This window comes from Salvelinus namaycush, chromosome 1 (assembly GCF_016432855.1).
Source record: "Salvelinus namaycush isolate Seneca chromosome 1, SaNama_1.0, whole genome shotgun sequence".
Classification (NCBI taxonomy): Eukaryota; Metazoa; Chordata; class Actinopteri; order Salmoniformes; family Salmonidae; genus Salvelinus; species Salvelinus namaycush.
This window is the reverse complement of record NC_052307.1, coordinates 17,634,623-17,655,053: the sequence shown is the minus strand read 5'-3', so window position 1 is coordinate 17,655,053 and position 20,431 is coordinate 17,634,623. Positions and strand designations below refer to the sequence as shown.

Here is a 20,431-nt window from a genome sequence, read left to right as displayed (position 1 = left end):
ATTATCTGGTAACAGCTCTGGTGGACATTCCTGCAGTCAGCATGCCAATTGCATGCTCCATGAAAACTTGAGACATCCGTGGCATTGTGTTGTGTGACAAAACTGCACATTTTAGAGTGGCCTTTAATTGTCCCCAGCACAAGGTGCACCTGTGTAATGATAATGTTGTTTAATCAGCTTCTTGACATGCCACAGCTGTCAGGTGGAAGGACTATCTTGGCAAAGGAGAAATGCTCAATAAAAGGGATGTAAACAAATTTGTGCAGAACATTTTAAAGAAATAAGCTTTTTGTGAGTATGGAAAAGTTCTGGGATTTTTTAAAATCAGCTCATGAAACATGGTACCAACACTTCATATGTTGCATTTATATTTTTGTTCAGTAATATGTGCATCTTTATTGATATGGACAGATAATCAAATAAAGAAATGGTAAATTTCCAGAACCCTGGGTGGTATTCATTGGGCACAAAATGGAAGCAAACTGTCTGAAACGTGGAGGTACCATTGGAGCTTGTCCCATAAGAAAGGCTCATTTTTGTTTTCTGTTGCAATATGTTTTGCTACGTTGTGCCCTAATAAATATGACCCTGCTATAGTGATGCGCAGGTTGATTCATAGCAGACAGGTTTAGGGTCATTAAATATTGTGTGGCTGAAGGGCAGGTGGATGGCGAGCGGGTTGAATAAAGAAAAATAATACCTTAAAAAACATAAATGTATAATTATTGTGCAATTTCTGTAGTTTAAATTGAGGTTTTTCATTCATTATTTTAGGCTGATATAACTCCATAAGCCTAAACCTTAGGGCTTTAAGGTATGCACGCCAGATAGCATACACAGCCAATCAACTAATCATGCTTTTGGGAATGGCAGAAAAACTTATCAATCCACAGAGGCAAAAAGAACATTGTCGAAGTTTATTCAAAAAGACAAAAGCTGCTGAAACTAGAGTTGAAAATAAAGAGAAGGGAGGGCCATAAAAGTGGTGGTAAAAGAGGATGATAGCAGTGTGTGTTATGTTATGTGTGATGATTGTGAGGTGCTATACGAATTTGACAGTCACAAGAAGGGACTTCAAATAGGCCTATGGCATGTCAAGGGAACTGTGTAGCCTACTGTTTAGATGAGTTAAATGGAAACTGAAATCTGGACATTGACTAACCAGAATAAATCCTCTGATAACCCTAGTCCCATACGAATCGACATCCCTGTGTTTTGAGAGAAACGTCTGAGTTTGACAGGTGTTGCTCGCGGTTTGAGCAAGAAAACAATAACTGATTCGATAAATTGAATGAAGTGCTGCGCATAGCCTATACAGTATATGAAGGGACTACATGTATCAACTTCCACAGTGAATCCTTTTGTTTATACGTTTTGTGCAGTGGCATAAAGTACTTAAGTAAAAAATACTTTAAAGTACTACTTAAGTCGTTTTTTGGGGTATTTGTACTTTACTTTACTATTTATATTTTTGACAACTATTACTTTTACTTCACTACATTCCTAAACAAAACCATGTACATTTACTCCTTTTTACTCCATTTTGAGTGTTGGACTGTGCCCCTGGCTATCAGTAACTTAAAACAACAAGAAAATCGTTCCGTCCGGTTTGCTTAAAAACCTCTTAAGGATCCGCTCCTTTTTTCAATTTTCGCCTAAAATGACATACCCAAATCTAACTGCCTGTAGCTCAGGCATTGAAGCAAGGACATGCATATTCTTGATTCCATTTGAAAGGAAACACTTTGAAGTTTGTGGAAATATGAAATTAATGCAGGAGAATATAACACATTAGATCTGGTAAAAGAAAATACAAAGAAAAAACAAACCATTTTTTTGTAGTTTTTTTGTACCATCATCTTTGAAATACAAGAGAAAGACCATCACGTATTATTCCAGCCCAGGCGCAATTTCGATTTTGGCCACTAGATGGCAGCAGTGTATGTGCAAAGTTTTAGACTGATCCAATGCACCATTGCATTTCTGTTAGGACGTCTTCTACTGAGATCGCTAAACTATCTCAATGATTATGATTACACTTTCTCAATTCAAATATTATGGTGACACTATATCAGAGATAGCTTGGTACAGTTTACAAACTTGGGAACCAAGCTGGAGTTTTATCAGTGTAGTCTATTATCGCCTGGACTTCTTGAAATATCTTCACGCCAAGAAAAAAGTTAAGGCCGAAGCCTTAATAATAATTCCTGTACAATTAAGCATTTGTTGCAGTAAAATGATACGCCAAATGTAGGCAAAATTTGGACTTGGGAACAGAAGTAGAGAAATATGGTTTATTTCTTTCTGCATCTTGAGAGAATGCAATGCTCAGCTAGATACCATCTGCAGAGGTGCTTTCTTCATCATAAAAGCATCATAAAAGCTGATCGTTTTTCAACCACATAAAATATGCATCGAAGCCGAACTGAAACCTTGTCAGAAACACATTGGGTCATTTTCACTACTTTCTATTTCCTTACAACTGGTCAAACTGATGTCATTTGGGCATTTTTGCTTTATTGTATTTTCTCTCCAGTCCCTAAACGTCTTTGCTCCGCGAAAGATGACAAATATTTGCAGGTTAGGGCTGTGTGCAGGCCTCAGATATTCACTTTATCACATACAGTCGGGCGGTTGCGGATGGGTTATTAGCAATTGCGGGTGGGTGCGGGTGAACAAACAGCTGACCCGCGCACCACTACCCTGGTGGTTAGCCTCGTTATTGTTTTTTTTGTTTTTTTACTTTAGTTTATTTAGAAAATATTTTCTTAACTCTATTTTCTTAAAATGGCATTGTTGGTTAAGGGCTTTTCACTGTAAGGTCTACGGCGCATGTGACAAATATAATTTGATTTGATTTGAGCACTACGCCATCAGTGTCACTCAACAAACCAGCAGTAAGCTTTTCTAACAACTTAATTAATTAAATGCATCCAGGCTTTAAATGAGGGTGAAAAAGACAGAAATCAAGGTTTATTTTAAGAATGGTCAGTTTGAATGCTGTTAATGTAGTGATGGTTACTGTTCTGGTTTGGAATGGTTTGTGGACAGTATACTGCTTGATTTGGGGATGGTGAGTTGGTTGAGGATGGTCTGTGTGTTAGGATGTTGTTAATTACGCTATATATGGTCGGTTGAGATGCTGTTATGACGACTGGGCGTCCCTTTGCCTCCCCAGCCCCCTTTATATGAGCCCAGGCATAGGATGACAAAGGGAAGCCCATAGGTCACATGACAGGTTGGACAAAGAAGGCACATCTCTTCCTGCTTCCTGTTGACTTCACAGTTGCCATTTGTGAGTGTCATCTCAGCCTCTGGGCTAGGGTTATGGCTTTGTCTGTTTGACTGGATGGTAAAAACAGGGGCTATATAAACTCTACAGTATCTAATAGATATTTAAAAAGTACAACCCTGATGCAGTCAAAAGGTCAGGGTTGAATGCTCACAAAATTTTCAAAAATGGGTTGTATTTTTATATACATATGAAACATTTGGACCTTTATGTGTATACCAATAATACAGTATCACATTGCATAAGTGTTTGTAGTGTAACAGGACATGGTATGTGAAGCTATACACAGGGGAATGTATGGAGTCATTAGGCAAGGTGAGGGCATGAAGGAGTTTGGATGACTGACAGTACAAACAGAAAGGGCCGGTTTCCAAAAAACTTTAGATCCATGATGAACTTAGCCTTCAGAAACTTTCGGGAAACAGGCCCTGAGCGTTAGTGCAACATTATTAGAAAAGGCAGCCATTGTATCAGTTTACTCAAACAGGATAGGCCTACTGGGCACCAATTCCCTGTTGTGGCCAGAAATGACATGAAAAAAGGGGATGAAGCAGTCATAAAATGAGATATAGCAGTCCTATTTCCATAAGGTATACTGTGCAAAATGGGAAATATTGCCTATAAATTCTTGCTTCAGTTTATTCATAAGCATAGAATACTTTTAGGCCGTCATTGTAAATAAGAATTTGTTCTTAATTGCCTAGTTAAATAAAGGTTAAAAACTTGAATAGGGCCTCCCATGTGGCGCAGTGGTCAAAGGCACTGCATCGCAGTACTAGCTGTGCCACTAGAAATTCTGGGTTCGAGTCCAGGCTCTGTCGCAGCCGGCCGCGACCGGGAGACCCATGGGGCAGCGCACAATTGCCCCAGCATCGTCCGGGTTAGGGGAGGGTTTGGCCGTCAGGGATGTTCTTGTCCCATCGCGCACTAGCGACTCATGTGGCAGGCTGGGCGCAGTGCATGCCCACATGGTCGCCAGGTGTACTGTGTTTCCTCTGACACATTGGTGCAGCTGGCTTCTGGGTTAAGTGGGCATTGTGTCAAGAAGCAGTGCGGCTTGGTTGGGTTGTGTTTCGGAGGACGCATGGCTCTCGACCTTCGCCTTACCCGAGTCCGTACGGGAGTTGCAGCGATGAGACAAGACTGTAACTACCAATTGGATACCACGAAAAAGGGGGTAAAAAAATCTAAAATAAATAATTAATAAGGCAATTTGTTGAGAAAACTAGCAGACAGACACAATCAATTATAGCTGAAAGAAACAGTTTTCAGATGCAGGTTCATTCCTGGCTTTGCTCCATTTGAAATCATACAATTGAGAAGTCTATGTCAAGAGTGGAGGCAACGTGATGTGCACAAAATGTATTTTATATTTATGCCATCTAATTTGTCTATCAGGCTCCATGATACAGTGGAAATTGAAGTAGGATAAATGTGATGTGACAAGGTCCTCACACAGAGGAGCACACAATCCTTCTTCAGTAATAATACCGTTGGGGAATATATAACTAACACACAGATATATTCTGAGCATCTGAAATCATTCATTGTGCTCCATTCGCCAGCAGTGGCTGTGTTGATTACATGCACAAGCTCTGCATCAGTAAAAAACCTTTCAGACCTATTTCTCTCTTAAACACACACACACACACGTACACACATACACACACACGAGGAAGTGGAAGGGGAGGATTACTGGCTTCAGTTGAGGCGACGATGAGCTGTGTCAGGTGGTTAAATACTTGGTTGAGGGAAAAACCTCAGAGAGAGAGGGACAGTTTCAAAGCCTTTTGAGGAGAATCACCTTGGGCTAAATCTGAAAGCCTACCTACCATGAACATGGAATATTGGCCAGGTTGTCTCTGTTAAAACAGAAATGTGAACTAAATTAGCCTACCTGATAAAATGGTAGTACTTAGGGGGCCCAATTCAATCAGTTGGAGATAAAGGCACTGTTGGTTCACTCAGCATGTTTACAGGTGCGGTTTTGTGTCAATACACAATGACAATAAGGAACAGCTTGCTCACTGGACACCTCAGATAAAGTGTAAATATTCAGAGTGAACCCGCAGTATGTTTTGACTTCATTTGCAATCTAGCTATTACATTGGGCCATTAAATAATGTTATGTTCATCATGATGCCATGATCTCACTAGAGATCTATGACCAAATTTCACTGGAAGAGCAACGGAGGTCTAGGATTGGACAGTCATTGGTTCTTAGCAGTGACCAACATCCAGCCGGTATATGACTTAAGGGATGTGAAGGGAAATACCTGCACAATATTTAATTAGTCACTCTCCCAGAAGTAAATACAGCAATGTTGGGAGGTTGTCATTTGAACAGTGTGCACTGTGCAGGTATTTCCCTTTCTTTTCACAGCCAGTCATTGGCTTTTGGTGTGATTTTCATGGGCTCCACTTACGTGTGTTGATCTTCTGCAGGGAGATGTGTTTCTCCAGCTGTCTGCGAAGTTTGACCTCAGCACCGTACTTCCCTGTGGTCCCATTATCGGCCAGGATGAAGTGTGAGTGCAGGCTGTTGAGCACGGTCAGCTTGCTCAGTGGGTTGGACATGGTCTGGTATGGTCGGACCACCTGTTGGACCACAACAAAGTTTTCATCAACATATTTTGTTTACTCAGCAGTTGAATATAATAAACTAGTGTTGGAGTCGTGGCCGCGCACGACTCCAACACCATCATTAAGTTTGCTGACGACACAACAGTGGCTGGCCTGATCACCGACAACGATGAGGCAGCCCAAGAGGCTGAAAAGATTTGGCATGGGCCCTCAGATCCTCAAAAAGCTGCATCACTGCTTGGTATGGCAACTGCTTGGCATCCAACCGCAAGGCGCTACAGAGGGTAGTGCTTACAGCCCAGTACATCACTGGGGCCGAGCTCCCTGCCATCCAGGACCTCTATACCAGGCGGTGTCAGAGGAAGGCCCTAAAGATTGTCAAAGACTCCAGCCACCGAAGTCATGGACTGTTCTCTCTGCTACCGAAAGGCAAGCAGTACTGATGCACCAAGTCTGCTGCTACTATTTACTATCTATCCTGTTGCCTAGTCACTTTACCCCTACCTATATGTACATATCAACCTCAATTACCTCGTACTCCTGCACATCGACTCGGTACTGGTACCCTGCGTACACTTTTAGAAAAAAAGGTACTATCTATATAGAACCTAAAAGGGTTTTTCGTCTGTACCCATAGGAGAACCCTTTGAAGAACCCTTTTTGGTTCCAGGTAGAACCCTTTTGGTTCCAAGTAGAACCACTTTGGGTTCCGTGTAGAACCCTTTCCACAGAGGGTTCCACCTGGAACCAAAATGTGTTTTTTACCTGGAACCAAAAAGGGTTCTCCTATGGGGACAGCCGAAGAACCCTTTTGGAACCCTTTTTTCTAAAAGTGTATATAGCCAAGTTAATGTTACTCATTGTATATTTATTCCTCGTGTTATATATTTCTCTCTGCATTGTTGGGAAGGGCCCGTAAGTAAGCATGTCACTGTTGTTTACGAAGCATGTGACAAATACATTTGATTTGACTCACAAACACACACACGCGCCCACACACACTGTAACTTACGTCTTTTCCCACCAGGTCCTCCTGGTTCTCCACGATGCCCCAGGGGGCGATGCCAATAGTGCAGATCTTCCCCCGAGATTTAGAGGCATGGTCCTTTAGCGCATCACCCACATGCCGGATCACCCCTGAGTGTATGTTTGTGATGTGTGTGTGTGTGTGTGAGAGACAGAGAAAGAGAGAGAGAGAGAAAGTGTGTGAGTGTGCGTGTGTATGGGTGTGAGACGAGAGAGAGAATAGATTATGCATGTGAGTGAGAGTTGTGTGTTTGAAAAAGAGATTAAGAAAGAGGGCCATTCTGTCAGGATTGATACATAGAGTAATTTTAGATAAATAATACACAGACATCGGAAACATAAAAACATTTACACCGCACCCAGAGACAGAGCGACAGAAAGGTATATGTCAGCCCCACCACCCTCTCTCAATCTCTCTCCATCTCCCCCCAGTCACACCTGAGGGAATCTCATTTCATCCCTCTACCTGACACTCACTGTCCACTTCCTTTTGTCCATGAAATCCTCCTCTCCGTCAATTATTCACACCTCCCATCTCCCCAACTCTTTTTCTTTCCTCAGTCTCTTCTGTTTCTCTCCATCTGTCTTCCCCCCGTTCTTTTACTTCCTTTATATCTAACCTCTGCCCCCCTGTTTCTCTCCATCTGTCTTCCCCCCGTTCTTTTACTTCCTTTATATCTAACCTCTGCCCCCCTGTTTAGCTCCATCTGTCTTCCCCCCGTTCTTTTACTTCCTTTATATCTAACCTCTGCCCCCCTGTTTCTCTCCATCTGTCTTCCCCCCGTTCTTTTACTTCCTTTATATCTAACCTCTGCCCCCCTGTTTCTCTCCATCTGTCTTCCCCCCGTTCTTTTACTTCCTTTATATCTAACCTCTGCCCCCCTGTTTCTCTCCATCTGTCTTCCCCCCGTTCTTTTACTTCCTTTATATCTAACCTCTGCCCCCCTGTTTCTCTCCATCTGTCTTCCCCCCGTTCTTTTACTTCCTTTATATCTAACCTCTGCCCCCCTGTTTCTCTCCATCTGTCTTCCCCCCGTTCTTTTACTTCCTTTATATCTAACCTCTGCCCCCCTGTTTCTCTCCATCTGTCTTCCCCCCGTTCTTTTACTTCCTTTATATCTAACCTCTGCCCCCCTGTTTCTCTCTTCTCTTTCTGTTTCTGACCTACATCTATACAGTTACCGAACCCTTCCAGGTTACCACCCGCCAACCAGATTAAACCCAAATGTAATGTTGTGGCTAGGGTCAAGGTTAGGGTGAGCATTTAAAAAAAACATTTTTACTAACACTTGTATTGATTTTTCACACCCACAACACAAGAGCAGCGATAAACAGAAGCGTAGGGTTAATGGGTAACAACGTCACAGCACGTGGTTGTTATTAGCCCTCTAAGTGGGCCTTTTTCATGCCTCCACCCACCCAGCCCACCTGTGTTGACCCCGCCGGTGAAGATCCAGGCTCCGGTTGTCATTGCAGCCTTGATGAGGCCCTTGCCAAAGACCTGTTTGAGTTTGGGCTGCAACTCAAAGTTCTGCAGGCCCCCATGCACCGAGATGAGCAGCTTGGGAAGGTCCAGCTGCCACTCCTTGGTCATCAGGTGCAGCAGGAGGTCTGGCTTGGTGTCGTAGGACACACGCACATACTGCAAAGGAACATACAAACAACCAATAGCTGTCATTTGTTTGGTATAACATCAACGTAGAATATAGATTACAATGAGAGATATTTTGTGAAAGGCTAAGTACAGTAAAGCCGTTCAATGCATTTGATTGCATACATATGAGCTCAGTGGAATAATAATTGTTTACTCTCATCAATATCTTTGTCTGCAGTAATGTGGATAGGCCCTATCTATATGGTAATATAAATATGTCCTTATCTGTCTATCCACCCTTTATGTGTTATATCATTCAACCCTAGGTATAAAATGGTCACCATGGCTTTGTTGGAGTGGCCCCCTCCCTGGAACTCAATGGTTCCGAAGGCGTCGGTGGGGCTGAGCTGGGTGTGTTTGCTGATTGACCATTTCTCTGATAGGCTGTCATTCTTAGCCAGACGCTCCGTCTTGTCATTCTGACTGGAGGAGATGCCGGGGGGCAGGCCAACGTGCTGACCAATTAGACGGCCACAGCAGCACCTGGGGAGGCGCAAGAGAGGGGACAGGTAGTCAGAGGTGAGGTGAAACATTCTGAACGTTGCATCCTTCTTATCAGACCCCAGATGTGCACTAGATCTGGGAAGGAGGAAGTGACATGTCGGGGAGGTTCCCTTTCATCTACTGTGAGAGAATGGATTTCAAAGGCTGTTCACACAAACCCCATGCAGCCCACTCTCTCTGCTTTGTACAAATCTCTGATAAAGCCTCTGTAAATGTGCTAGAATTACGCTCATAATATCATAGCCATTAGACATACTAGTAGTCAATAGTCACATACATTGGACATAATGGAGTTGAAATGTGACAGGTCCAGACAGGAGTCCCTGAGGGCAGACAACTGGAACCTTTGTTCTGAGATGATGTAAACACCGGCCTGAGATCAAAGAAAAAACACATTTCTCTTCACTTGCATGTCGTCGACCCAGTTTTTACAGATGAGTAACTATTTGATCCTGGAGCACCCTTATTTTTCCTCCAGAGCTTTACTTATTCTGTGTTCACTGCTTCATTACATGTCATTTTTGAAAGCATCATTCTTGGTTTCTTTAATGCAGAAATATGTCTGTGACAGGTGTTACATTCTGCCAATAGCATGCTTTATGTCAGTGTGATGTAGCTCCCTAGAAATGGAGTGATTTTGGTGATTCACAACATTTTTTGTGTGTCTGTTATGCTTGTTCTGAATGTTCACTTATGCAGAACATATGGCAGATTCATTAAATATTCATATATTTAATGTCCTTTAGAGATACCTCCTTTTTTTAGAGAATGAACATCTGCAGGGCTCACTTGCTAAAATAAATGTAAAATAAAATGTGAATGAGACTCAGGCAAGCTCAGTCTCATTTATACTGTATGTGTGGTGAAGTTTAGAAAGTTTGGTGTTTTAGACATTACAGTTATATGGTTCCTTACCCTGGCAGTATTCTATAGGCCAGGAGAGACTGTAATCCACAGTTCTGATTTCTTTAAACAGCTAACTTTAGCCACCTCTAGCTACAAATCAATTGGGGAGCTGGGGGCAACCGTGTAATGTACATTGTTTGGGGGCAAATCATCTTTAAGTTACTTCAAACAAAGTCTTTGAGTTTATTTGGCTAAGAAATATTTAACATTGCTGCTAATTTTGAACACAGTTGCTTTGTATGCTGCTTCCACTATGCCTTGTGTGGTGTCCGGGAGATTGGGACTAACATACAATACATGACGAAAAGTATGTGGACACCTGCTCGTCGAACATCTCATTCCAAAGTCATGGGCGTTAATATGGAGTTAGTCCCTCCTTTGCTTACTATAACAGCCTCCACTCTTCTGGGAATGCTTTCCACTAGATGTTGGAACATTTCTGCAGGGACTTGTTTCCATTCAGCCACAAGAGTATTAGTGTGGTCGGGCACAGATGTTTGCCATATGGCCTGGCTCGCAGTCGGCTTTCCAATTCATCCCAAAGGGTTAAGGTCAGGGCTCTGTGCAGGCCAGTTAAGTTTTTCCACACCGATCTCGACAAACTATTTCTGCATGGACCTTGCTTTGTGCACGGGGGCATTGTCATGCTGAAACAGGAAAGGGCCTTCCCCAAACTGTTGCCACAAAGTTGGAAGCACAGAATCGTCTAGAATGTCGATGTATGCTGTAGCGTTATGATTTCCGTTCACTGGAACTAGAGGGCCTAGCCCTAACCATGAAAAACTGCCTCAGACCATTATTACTACTCCACCAAACTTTACAGTTGGCACTATGCATTGGGGCAGGTAGCGTTCTCCTGGCATCTGCCAAACCCAGATTTGTCTGTCGGACTGCCAGATGGTGAAGCGTGATTCATCACACCAGAAAACGGATTTCCACTGCTCCAGAGTCCATTGGCGATGAGCTTTACACCACTCCAGCCGACGCTTGGCATTGTGCATGGTTATCTTAGGTTTGTGAGCGGCTGCTCGGCAATGGAAACCAATTTCATGATGCTCCCGACGAACAGTTCTTGTGCTTACTTTGCTTCCAGGGGCAGTTTGGAACTCGGTAGTGTTGCAACAAAGGGCAGATGATTTTTAAGCACTATGCGCTTCATCACTCGGCGGTCCCGTTCTGTGAGCTTGTGTGGCCTGCCACTTCTGGCTGAGCCATTGTTGCTCCTAGACGTTTCTAGTTCACAATAACAGCACTTACAGTTTGCCGAAAATTTGACGAACTGACTTGTTGGAAAGTGGCGTCCTATGACGGTGCCACGTTGAATGTCACTGAGCTCTTCAGTAAGGCCACTCTACTGCCAATATTTGTCTATGGAGATTGCATGGCTGTGTGCACGATTTTATACACATCAGCAACGGGAGTGGCTGAAATAGCCGTATACACTAATTTGAAGGGGTTACCACATACTTTTGTATATATAGTGTAAGACAGCAAAAATATGAATTTCACATTGAACAACAAAGTTGTATTTTAAGACTTTTCACTTACCTATGGGGGTCTTTGGCACTCACTATGATATGAACACATTCTCTCTTGTTGAAGGCTCTCTCGATCCACGATTTCTGTGCCTGCGGAGAGAAGAGAATATGCTCAGTCAGCTGGTTACTCAAACTCAGACAACAGGACTCTTAACTTGAGAGAGGGAGACCAGAGAATCACAGGCGGCACATCTGGAGGCATGCAGGCAGCTAGTACCCAGCTAAGCCCCAGTCTGAGTCGGAGCCAGGTCGGCCCAACTCATTACCTGGGAAGATAAGAGGCCTTTCTCTACCAAACAACAACAACTATTCATCAGAATGGTCTTACACAGACCAATTCTCTTCAAGAACCAGATAGTTAGCTCTTGCAGAATTTGAAGTGCATAGATACAAGCCACAGGTTTCCTATCTAATATCGACTAGGCCTATTTAAGATGCATAATTTGAGGTCTTGAAACGGGCAGCAGGTAGCCTAGTGGTTAGAGCGTTGGGCCAGTAATTTTACATTTTAAATTGTACTTTTATTTAACTAGGCAAGTCAGTTAAGAACAAATTATTATTTTCAATGACGGCCTAGGAACAGTGGGTTAATTGCCTTGTTCAGGGGAAGAACGACAGATTTTTACCTTGTCAGCTCGGTAACCAAAAGGTTGCTGGATTGAATCCCAGAGCTGACAAGGTAGAAATCTGTTGTTCTGAACAAGGCAGTTGACCCACTGTTCCTAGGCCGTCATTGTAAATAAGAATTTGTTCTTAACTGACTTGCCTAGTTAAATAAAGGTTAAATAAAAAACTGAGTGTTGGAAATGACTATCAAACATGTGCATGCGATCTCAACCATGCAAACTAACACACACTCAAATGCAAATATTTGATATACATTGAACAAAGATATAAACATAAACGTAATGTAAAGTGTTGGTCCCATGTTTAAATGAGCTGAAATAAAAGATCCCAGAAATGTTCCATATGAAAAAAAAGCGCATTTCTCTAAAATGTTGTGCACAAATTTGTTTACATCCCTGTTAATGAGCATTTCTATTTTGCCAAAATAATCCTTCCACCTGACAGGTGTGGCATATCAAGAAGCTGATTAAAAAGCATGATCATTACACAGGAGCACCTTGTGCTGGGGGCAATACAAGGCCACTCTAAAATGTGCAGTTTTTCACAAAACACAATGCCACAGATGTCTCAAGTTTTGAGGGAGCGTACAATTGGCATGCTGACTGCAGGAATGTCCATCAGAGCTGTTGCCAGATAATTGAATGTTCATTAATCTACTATAAGCCGCATCCAACGTAATTTTTGAGATTTTGGCAGCACGTTCAATTGGCCTCACAACCACAGACCATGTGTAACCACACCAGCCCAGGACCTCCACATCCGGCTTATTCACCTGCGGGATCGTCTGAGACCAGCTACCCAGACAGCTGATGAAACTGTGGGTTTGATTAACCAAATAATTTCTGCAAAAACTGTCAGAAACTGTCTCAGGGAAGCTCATCTGCGTACTTGTCATCCTCACCAGGGTCTTGATCTGTCTTCACTCACCTTCGGTGGCCACTGGCACGCTGGAAAAGTGTGATCTTCACAGATGAATAGCGGTTTCAACTGTACCAGGCAGATGGCAGACATGTGGCGTCATGTGGGCGAGTGGTTTGCTAATGTCAACATTGTGAACAGAGTGCCCCATGGTGGCAGTGGGGTTAAGGTATGGGCAGGCATAAACTACCGCCAATGAACATAATTGCATTTTATTGATGGCAATTTGAATGCACGGAGACACCGTGATGAGATCCTGAGGCCCATTGTCGTGCCATTCATCCAACAACATCCCCTCATGTTTCAGCATGATAATGCACAGCCCCATGTCACAAGGATCTGTACACAATTCCTGGAAGTTGGAAATGTCCCAGTTCTTCCATGGCCTGCATACTTACCAGACATGTCACCCATTGAAAATGGTTGTGATGCTCTGGATCGACGTGTACGACAGCGTTTTCCAGTTCCCGCCAATATCCAGCAACTTTGTACAGCCATTAAAGAGAAGTGGGACAACATTCTACAGGCCACAATCAACAGAGTGATCAACTATACTTAGGAGATGTGTTTCACTGTATGAGGCAAATGGTGGTAACACCAGATACTGGCTGGTTATCTGATCCACACCCCTACCTTTTTTTTAAGGTATCTGTGACCAACAGATGCATTTCTGTATTCCCAGTCATGTGAAATTATAGATTAGGGTGTAATAAATGTATTTCAATTGACTGATTTCCTTATATGTACTGTAACTGAGTAAAACTGTTAAAATTGTTGCATGTTGCGTTTATATTTTTGTTCAGTATAGTTTATCAACACAGGCACTTCCCCATTGAGATAAAGTGCAGAGAGTAAGCGGATGGTCTGTGCACCCAGGCAGTAAATTCTGTTTGAGTTTCTCAGATATGTGAAGTTCTTCATCCTGCTCCTGCGGAGTCCATGAATATGGAACATTTCCTCATTTCCATGGGATTACAGCACAACTGACAGCCAATGGAAACAAGTGTGTGTGTCGGGGCATGCGGCTGTCATGTCTACTGCAGGGTCTGAGGGAGAGAGTCAATTATACCCTGCTAGAGCCTGGTGAACAGAGCCTGGACTCCAACAGCACCGCTGGGGGGATATAATGTGAAAGCATTTCCTGTACAAAGATGCACATTGACCCCATCCACACAGGAAGTGTTAGTGGACATGAGGTGTTGTGGAGATGAGCATGATGGTATGAGTGTCCGGGAACACTCTGTCGCCTCCCGACAGCAGGACAGGACAGCTAAAAGACACTGGAGGAGGGGAACCGAGCCTCCCAAAACCCACAGCAGCTGTGGCAGGAACACCACAAGGCAAAACAAAAGGAGGACTGTTCTCTGCTTTTATTCCGGGAGAATTTGCGTCCCTTGTTCCCTGCTCTGCTTGTACAGGGCTTTTCCCCTCGGAAAAGCCCTGTCGGAAAAAGAACAACACACTGTCTCTCTGCCTGACTGGCCCTGTCTCCCCACGGCACGCCAAAACCCCCTCCGGCACCGACCTCCAACCCCCAGGCAGGCCTCCCTCCACACAGGCACACTTACCCTAACACCAGACTTCCCACGATTAACCATTACTCTGAACAAGTCAAGCCACGGGAAGGGGAGGGGTAGGGGGGGCCACTTTACACAGGTCAACCTGACCACGATGACTCAGCAAGCAGCCCCCCTCCCCTCCCCCGACAGGCTGCGACCAATGTATTCATACGCCGCTGCGCACAAGCACAAAGTAGATCTCTCCCTCCCGTTTTTGACAAAATTAGGCGTGACAGTGCTGGCATGAGCCTACTGGCGCTGCTCTCGTGTTCTCAGTAAAAAGAAGATAAGACCAGAAAACCACACAACACAAAAAACACAACACAACCTGTGCCAAAGCCTCAAACAACAGAAAACCACCCCTGGGATAGAAAAGGAGACCCTCCACGATCTTCTTTGTGGTTCTCTCTTTCTCTGTGTGTCTCTCTCTATGTCTCTCTCTCTCTCTCTTTGTGTCTCTCTCTCTCTAGCATATTGAACATTCTGTCTCCCCCCAGCTTTCTGTCTCCGTCTCACTGGTCTTGTTTATGAGTTTTGACATGGTATGATGGGGTGGCCCAAACCCCATTGTGTAATTAAGATTTGTCTCTGGGGTGCATACCACGTCTGCCAACTAATGCCAAGGCATGGGAAAGACGGTGTGTGTGTGTGTGTGTGTGTGTGTGTGTGTGTGTACGTGTGTGTGTGTGTGTGTGTGTGTGTGTGTGTGTGTGTGTGTGTGTGTGTGTGTGTGTGTGTGTGTGTGTGTGTGTGTGTGTGTGTGTGTGTGTGTGTGTGTGTGTGTGTGTCAGGCTGGCTGCCTACGCTGTGGGTAGTGTCTTGGTTGTGAGTAAGGGAAATCAGACAACCTGTCATGGGTCTAGACTACATTACAGACTCTATCTCTCTCTCCACCCCCTCTCCCCCTCTCTCTCTCCCTCTCCTTGTTTCTCCCTCCCTTTTTCATTACTAATACTAGTGGGGAGTCTGTTCTAACACCACATCAAATGAACAGCCAACTGTCTAACTGATCTGTTCCAAAATAAGAGTCAAGGCAAACATTAACACACTATATTGAGCAGGAATGCAACATGTCTTTCTTCTTTGGTTGACATAGAATGCTATTTGTACTTAACTTCATGAAAATGAAAAATAACAATAAAAAGAGAACTACGTCTGAACTCTGGAGAAATCTCACTGAAATTATGGATTACTCTTCATCTGTTTTCTTACTGTGCAAAATATTCTCTGTAACTGAATTGCTGTGGAACTAATTGGAGCGCTGGTGGAAGCACTGAGCCATAGGATTAGATTCTTAGCTACTTGTCTCAATTGCACTTCACACTTTTTAATTACCATGTATATCAAATAAAGTATCATTAAACTTTTCTTTGTCTTTTCCATGACTTTTCCTTTATCTTAGAACAAATGCAGACAGTGGAAGATTCTAATTAACGTCAAAGTACAATTTTCATTGTGCTTCTTTCGTGATATCCATACTAAAAGACACACTGCTTGCTTGGGTGAGCATCTTCTTTCAATTGACTATCCCAGTTAGGTGACTCATGACTCAGGAAGATACATGCGAAAACATTTCTGTGTCTTGAAAAGCGTTGGGGAAAAAATAATGAAATAAATAACTTCAACCTTAATAGGTGTGTGTTGAACTTTTGATATTTGACACCATCACTGCTATGTCTTCATCAGAACCATTTACCACACACATTTACTCTTTAGCTTAGCATACAGGGAAACACATAGAAATGTGGGCTCCCAAGTGGCGCAGTGGTCTAAGGCACTGAATCTCAGTGCAAGAGGGGTCATATAAGTCCCTGGTTTGAATCCAGGCTGTATCACATCCAGCCGTGATTGGGAGTCCCATAAGGCGACGCACAATTGGCCCAGCGTCGCCGGGGTAGGCCATCATTGTAAATAAGAATTTGTTCTTAACTGACTTGCCTAGTTAAATAAAGGTTAAATAAAAAAAGATGTTCTGTTGTCTATTTGAGATCAAATATTTTTGAGTTATGGTCAGAACAGTATGTTTTTCATTTGAGAGGACTACACTTTTTAAAAATCACAATAATAATCATTCATGCTCTCTCCTGTGTCCACAACAGTCTTTAAAACTAAATTAAATAATATTATGTCCGTAGAAAGGTACATCAATTATTTAAAGGAAGGCAACTAGAAAACAGAATCTCTTGAAAAAATTTGATAAAATAATAATTTCCTAATGAATACAAATTGCAGCAATTGAACTGAATATAGAAACATTTCTGGGATACAGAGCAAAGACAGTGGATCGAAGACAATTAGAACCTTCTGTTTAAATCATTTTCAGTTTCTTGCGGTAGTTAGGTCTAGGCTACATCAAAATACCATTCAATAAAAATCTGCACCACAGTGAGAATTCACAATAGTTTCTCCTCTCATGTCTCTGCGCAGAGAATGTGTTATTTTTGTACTGTTCTCTATGAGACTACATCAGTGGTGAGAGATAAGCCTATTCAGACCCTCTTTGAAGAAAATTTTAATTAAATAAAAAGCACTTCTTTGTTATTAGAATACGGTAAGTTCTGGCATCAGAACCTTCACTAGGGACTCTGTCGGACTAGAATAAAGTACATCAAAAACAGTACACCTGAGTCAGACACTTACCTGAGTGTGTTGCTGTGCTGCATTGATGAGAGCGTCCCGTGAAAAGCAGGGCAAGAGCTGAGAGAATCTCTATATCTCTAAACCTCACAACCTCACTGGATCCTGACACCAGGCCTGTCCAGTCCACCCCGCAGCCTAAGGACATTAGGGCCTGGAATGTGTGTGTGTGTGTGTGTGTGTGTGTGTGTGTGTGTGTGTGTGTGTGTGTGTGTGTGTGTGTGTGTGTGTGTGTGTGTGTGTGTGTGTGTGAGTGTCTGGTGTTGTAGGGGGATTAGCCTGATCAGAAAGACCCACTGCTGAAGGTCCACAGCCTGGACAACCCCCCCCCCCGTATGTCCAATCACAAGCCCCAAAAAACAACAAATCCCTCACTACGGTATCAGAGAAGGAACTCTGTTCATTTCCATCATGCATGCACACACACACACACATACAGTCACATACAAACATGCACAATTGGAACATGTATGACAACAATACAACTGCTGACGTTTCTCTACTGTAACAACACTACAAGTCTCCCCTCCACTGTGAATGCTTGAATATGTATTTTTTCCAGTTATGTCTGTAGTGGCGTTGGGCATTTTTCCCTCAAGGAGATGGCCCACCAGGGAGAGTGGCCATTTAAGCCCGACTACCATGTCACTCAGATATTCACTGCAGTGTGTCCTCTCTATCGGTGCACACCACACCTGTCTGTCTCCGGCCTCCACAGCTACTGTACAGCTCCTGGTGTGTGTGAGCAGCACATAACAGCTCTTGACACCACAAAGCACTTCTGAGTAATGGAGACATTCTTCTTGGGTTTAGCCAGATTATTATAACATTATACCACAGCATTGTTGAATACTCATTTCTGATTGTCTGGAAGGGCATTCTAGAATGGACATTAAAACCAGATAATGGAACAGTTGAAAAAGAATTTGGGACACCTTGCAATCATGAGCCAATAATATGCGCCTACACATGCAGACCGTACTTGTTACAAAGTTACAGAAAGCTAAACCAACAACCGCACAAACTGAAATTGGATACATTGTAAACGCAGTGAGTGATAAAATTCTCCTGTCCCCTCTGCCACTAAAGCTGTCAAATCCTCCCACGTTTTTCTAGTTTGACCAGCTGTTTTGAGCTTCTGATATTTTTGAATTCGGTTGTCATATTGGCAGATTTGCAAGACAACAAACGATTTAACTAGCTTCTAGACCAGTGTTTTATATGCAATGCGATCTCCTCGAAATTAACAGTCAGGGTTGACGAGTGTCCTGACAAGAAGGCAAACGTTTCTTATGCCAGGCAAAATCAGGCTTCATCAGCTCATTGTTATGGATGTATCCAAATGAATGTCAATTGAAAACAGCTACTTTGCTGTTATTCTGGCTGCAGAGGTAGTAACTGTGTTATCCGTAGCTAGCTGGCCCGCTAGCAAGCAAGGGATAGGAACGTTGCCATGGAACATTAAGAACGAACGACTGGGTCACGTCCATAAATATCAAACTAATTGAACGAATGACTGAGTCGCGTCTCTAGATGATGAGAAAGTATGAATTCGCTTATATAAATGAAAATATCGACAAACATATTTCTAGCGGTAAATGTGTGCTTCTTGGTATTTTGGGGGGTATTTTATTAGGATCCCTATTAGCTGTTGCAAAAGCAGCAGCTAGAAACGATGAAACATGACATAATACAGAACATTAATAGACACGAACAGCTCAAGGACAGAACAACATAAAACATGTTTTTTTTAACAAAATGCACACAGCCTAAATATCAATACATACAAACAAAATATCTAGGTAAAATAGGGGAGAGGCATTGTGCTGTGAGGTGTTGCTTTATCTGTTTTTGAAACCAGGTTTGCTGTTCATTTGAGCAATATGAGATGGAACGGAGTTCCATGCAATAATGACTTTATATAATTCTGTACGCATCCTTAAATTTTTTCTGGATTTGGGGACTGTGAAAATACCCCTGGTGGCATGTCTGGTGGGGTAAGTGTGTGTGTCAGAGCTGTGTGTAAGTTGAATATGCAAACAATTGGGGTTTTCAACAGAAATGAATGTTTCATATAAAAACAAGTTAGTATTGTTTTCTTTGGCAACTGTGGTATAAGCGGGATAAACAACGTAAACTAATGCAACGGAATAAACTGCTGTTATTCTGACTGCAGAGGTAGTATCTGTGTAGCCATAGCAAATTGGCTGGCTAGCAGCAAGCAAGGGATAAGAATGTTGCGTTTATCCCTTACTTATACCACATTGTTGTTGAATACTCGTTTCAGGAAAATAACCTCACACTCAACGTCAACAAAACAAAGGACATGACCGTGGACTTCAGGAAACAGCAGAGGGAGCACCCCCCTATCCACATCGACGGGACAGTAGTGGAGAGGGTAGCAAGTTTTAAGTTCCTCGGCGTACACATCACGGACAAACTGAATTGGTCCACCCACACAGACAGCGTGGTGAAGAAGGCGCAGCAGCGCCTCTTCAACCTCAGGAGGCTGAAAAAATTTGGCTTGTCACCAAAAGCACTCACAAATTTTTACAGATGCACAATTGAGAGCATCCTGTCAGGCTGTATCACCGCCTAGTATGGCTACTGCTCCACCCACAACCGTAAGGCTCTCCAGAGGGTAGTGAGGTCTGCACAACGCATCACCGGGGGCAAACTACCTGCCCTCCAGGACACCTACACCACCCGATGTCACAAGAAGGCCATAAAGATCATCAAGGACAACAACCACCCGAGGCACTGCCTGTTTACCCCGCTATCATCCAGAAGGCAAGGTCAGTACAGGTGCATCAAAGCAGGGACCGAGAGACTGAAAAACAGCTTCTATCTCAACATTTACATTTTAGTCATTTAGCAGACGCTCTTATCCAGAGCGACTTACAGTAGAGTGCATACATTTTATTACATTTTTACATACTGAGACAAGGATATCCCTACCGGCCAAACCCTCCCTAACCCGGACGACGCTATGCCAATTGTGCGTCGCCCCACGGACCTCCCGGTTGCGGCCGGCTGCGACAGAGCCTGGGCGCGAACCCAGCCCAGCCTGGGCGCGAACCCAGAGACTCTGGTGGCGCAGCTAGCACTGCGCCACCCGGGAGACCGGGTGTTTGACGTTGGTGTCTGTAATTATTATGGCTGCTTTCGGTGCAATTTCTGACTCACA

At 43.3% G+C, this 20,431-nt stretch overlaps 1 protein-coding gene across 1 annotated transcript in view; it reads right to left on the bottom strand.

Annotated features, from left to right (window-relative positions):
• LOC120054124 (transient receptor potential cation channel subfamily M member 3-like) overlaps window positions 1-20,431 on the bottom strand; it is a 175,494-nt gene that overhangs the window by 78,009 nt on the left and 77,054 nt on the right. The window contains exons 2-6 of the mRNA XM_039001536.1: window positions 11,514-11,593; window positions 8,837-9,038; window positions 8,330-8,543; window positions 6,888-7,012; window positions 5,719-5,890 (exon numbers count right to left, since the gene is read on the bottom strand). Of these exons, the coding sequence (XP_038857464.1) occupies window positions 5,719-5,890; window positions 6,888-7,012; window positions 8,330-8,543; window positions 8,837-9,038; window positions 11,514-11,593 (793 nt within the window). The remainder of the gene's footprint in view (window positions 1-5,718; window positions 5,891-6,887; window positions 7,013-8,329; window positions 8,544-8,836; window positions 9,039-11,513; window positions 11,594-20,431) is intronic.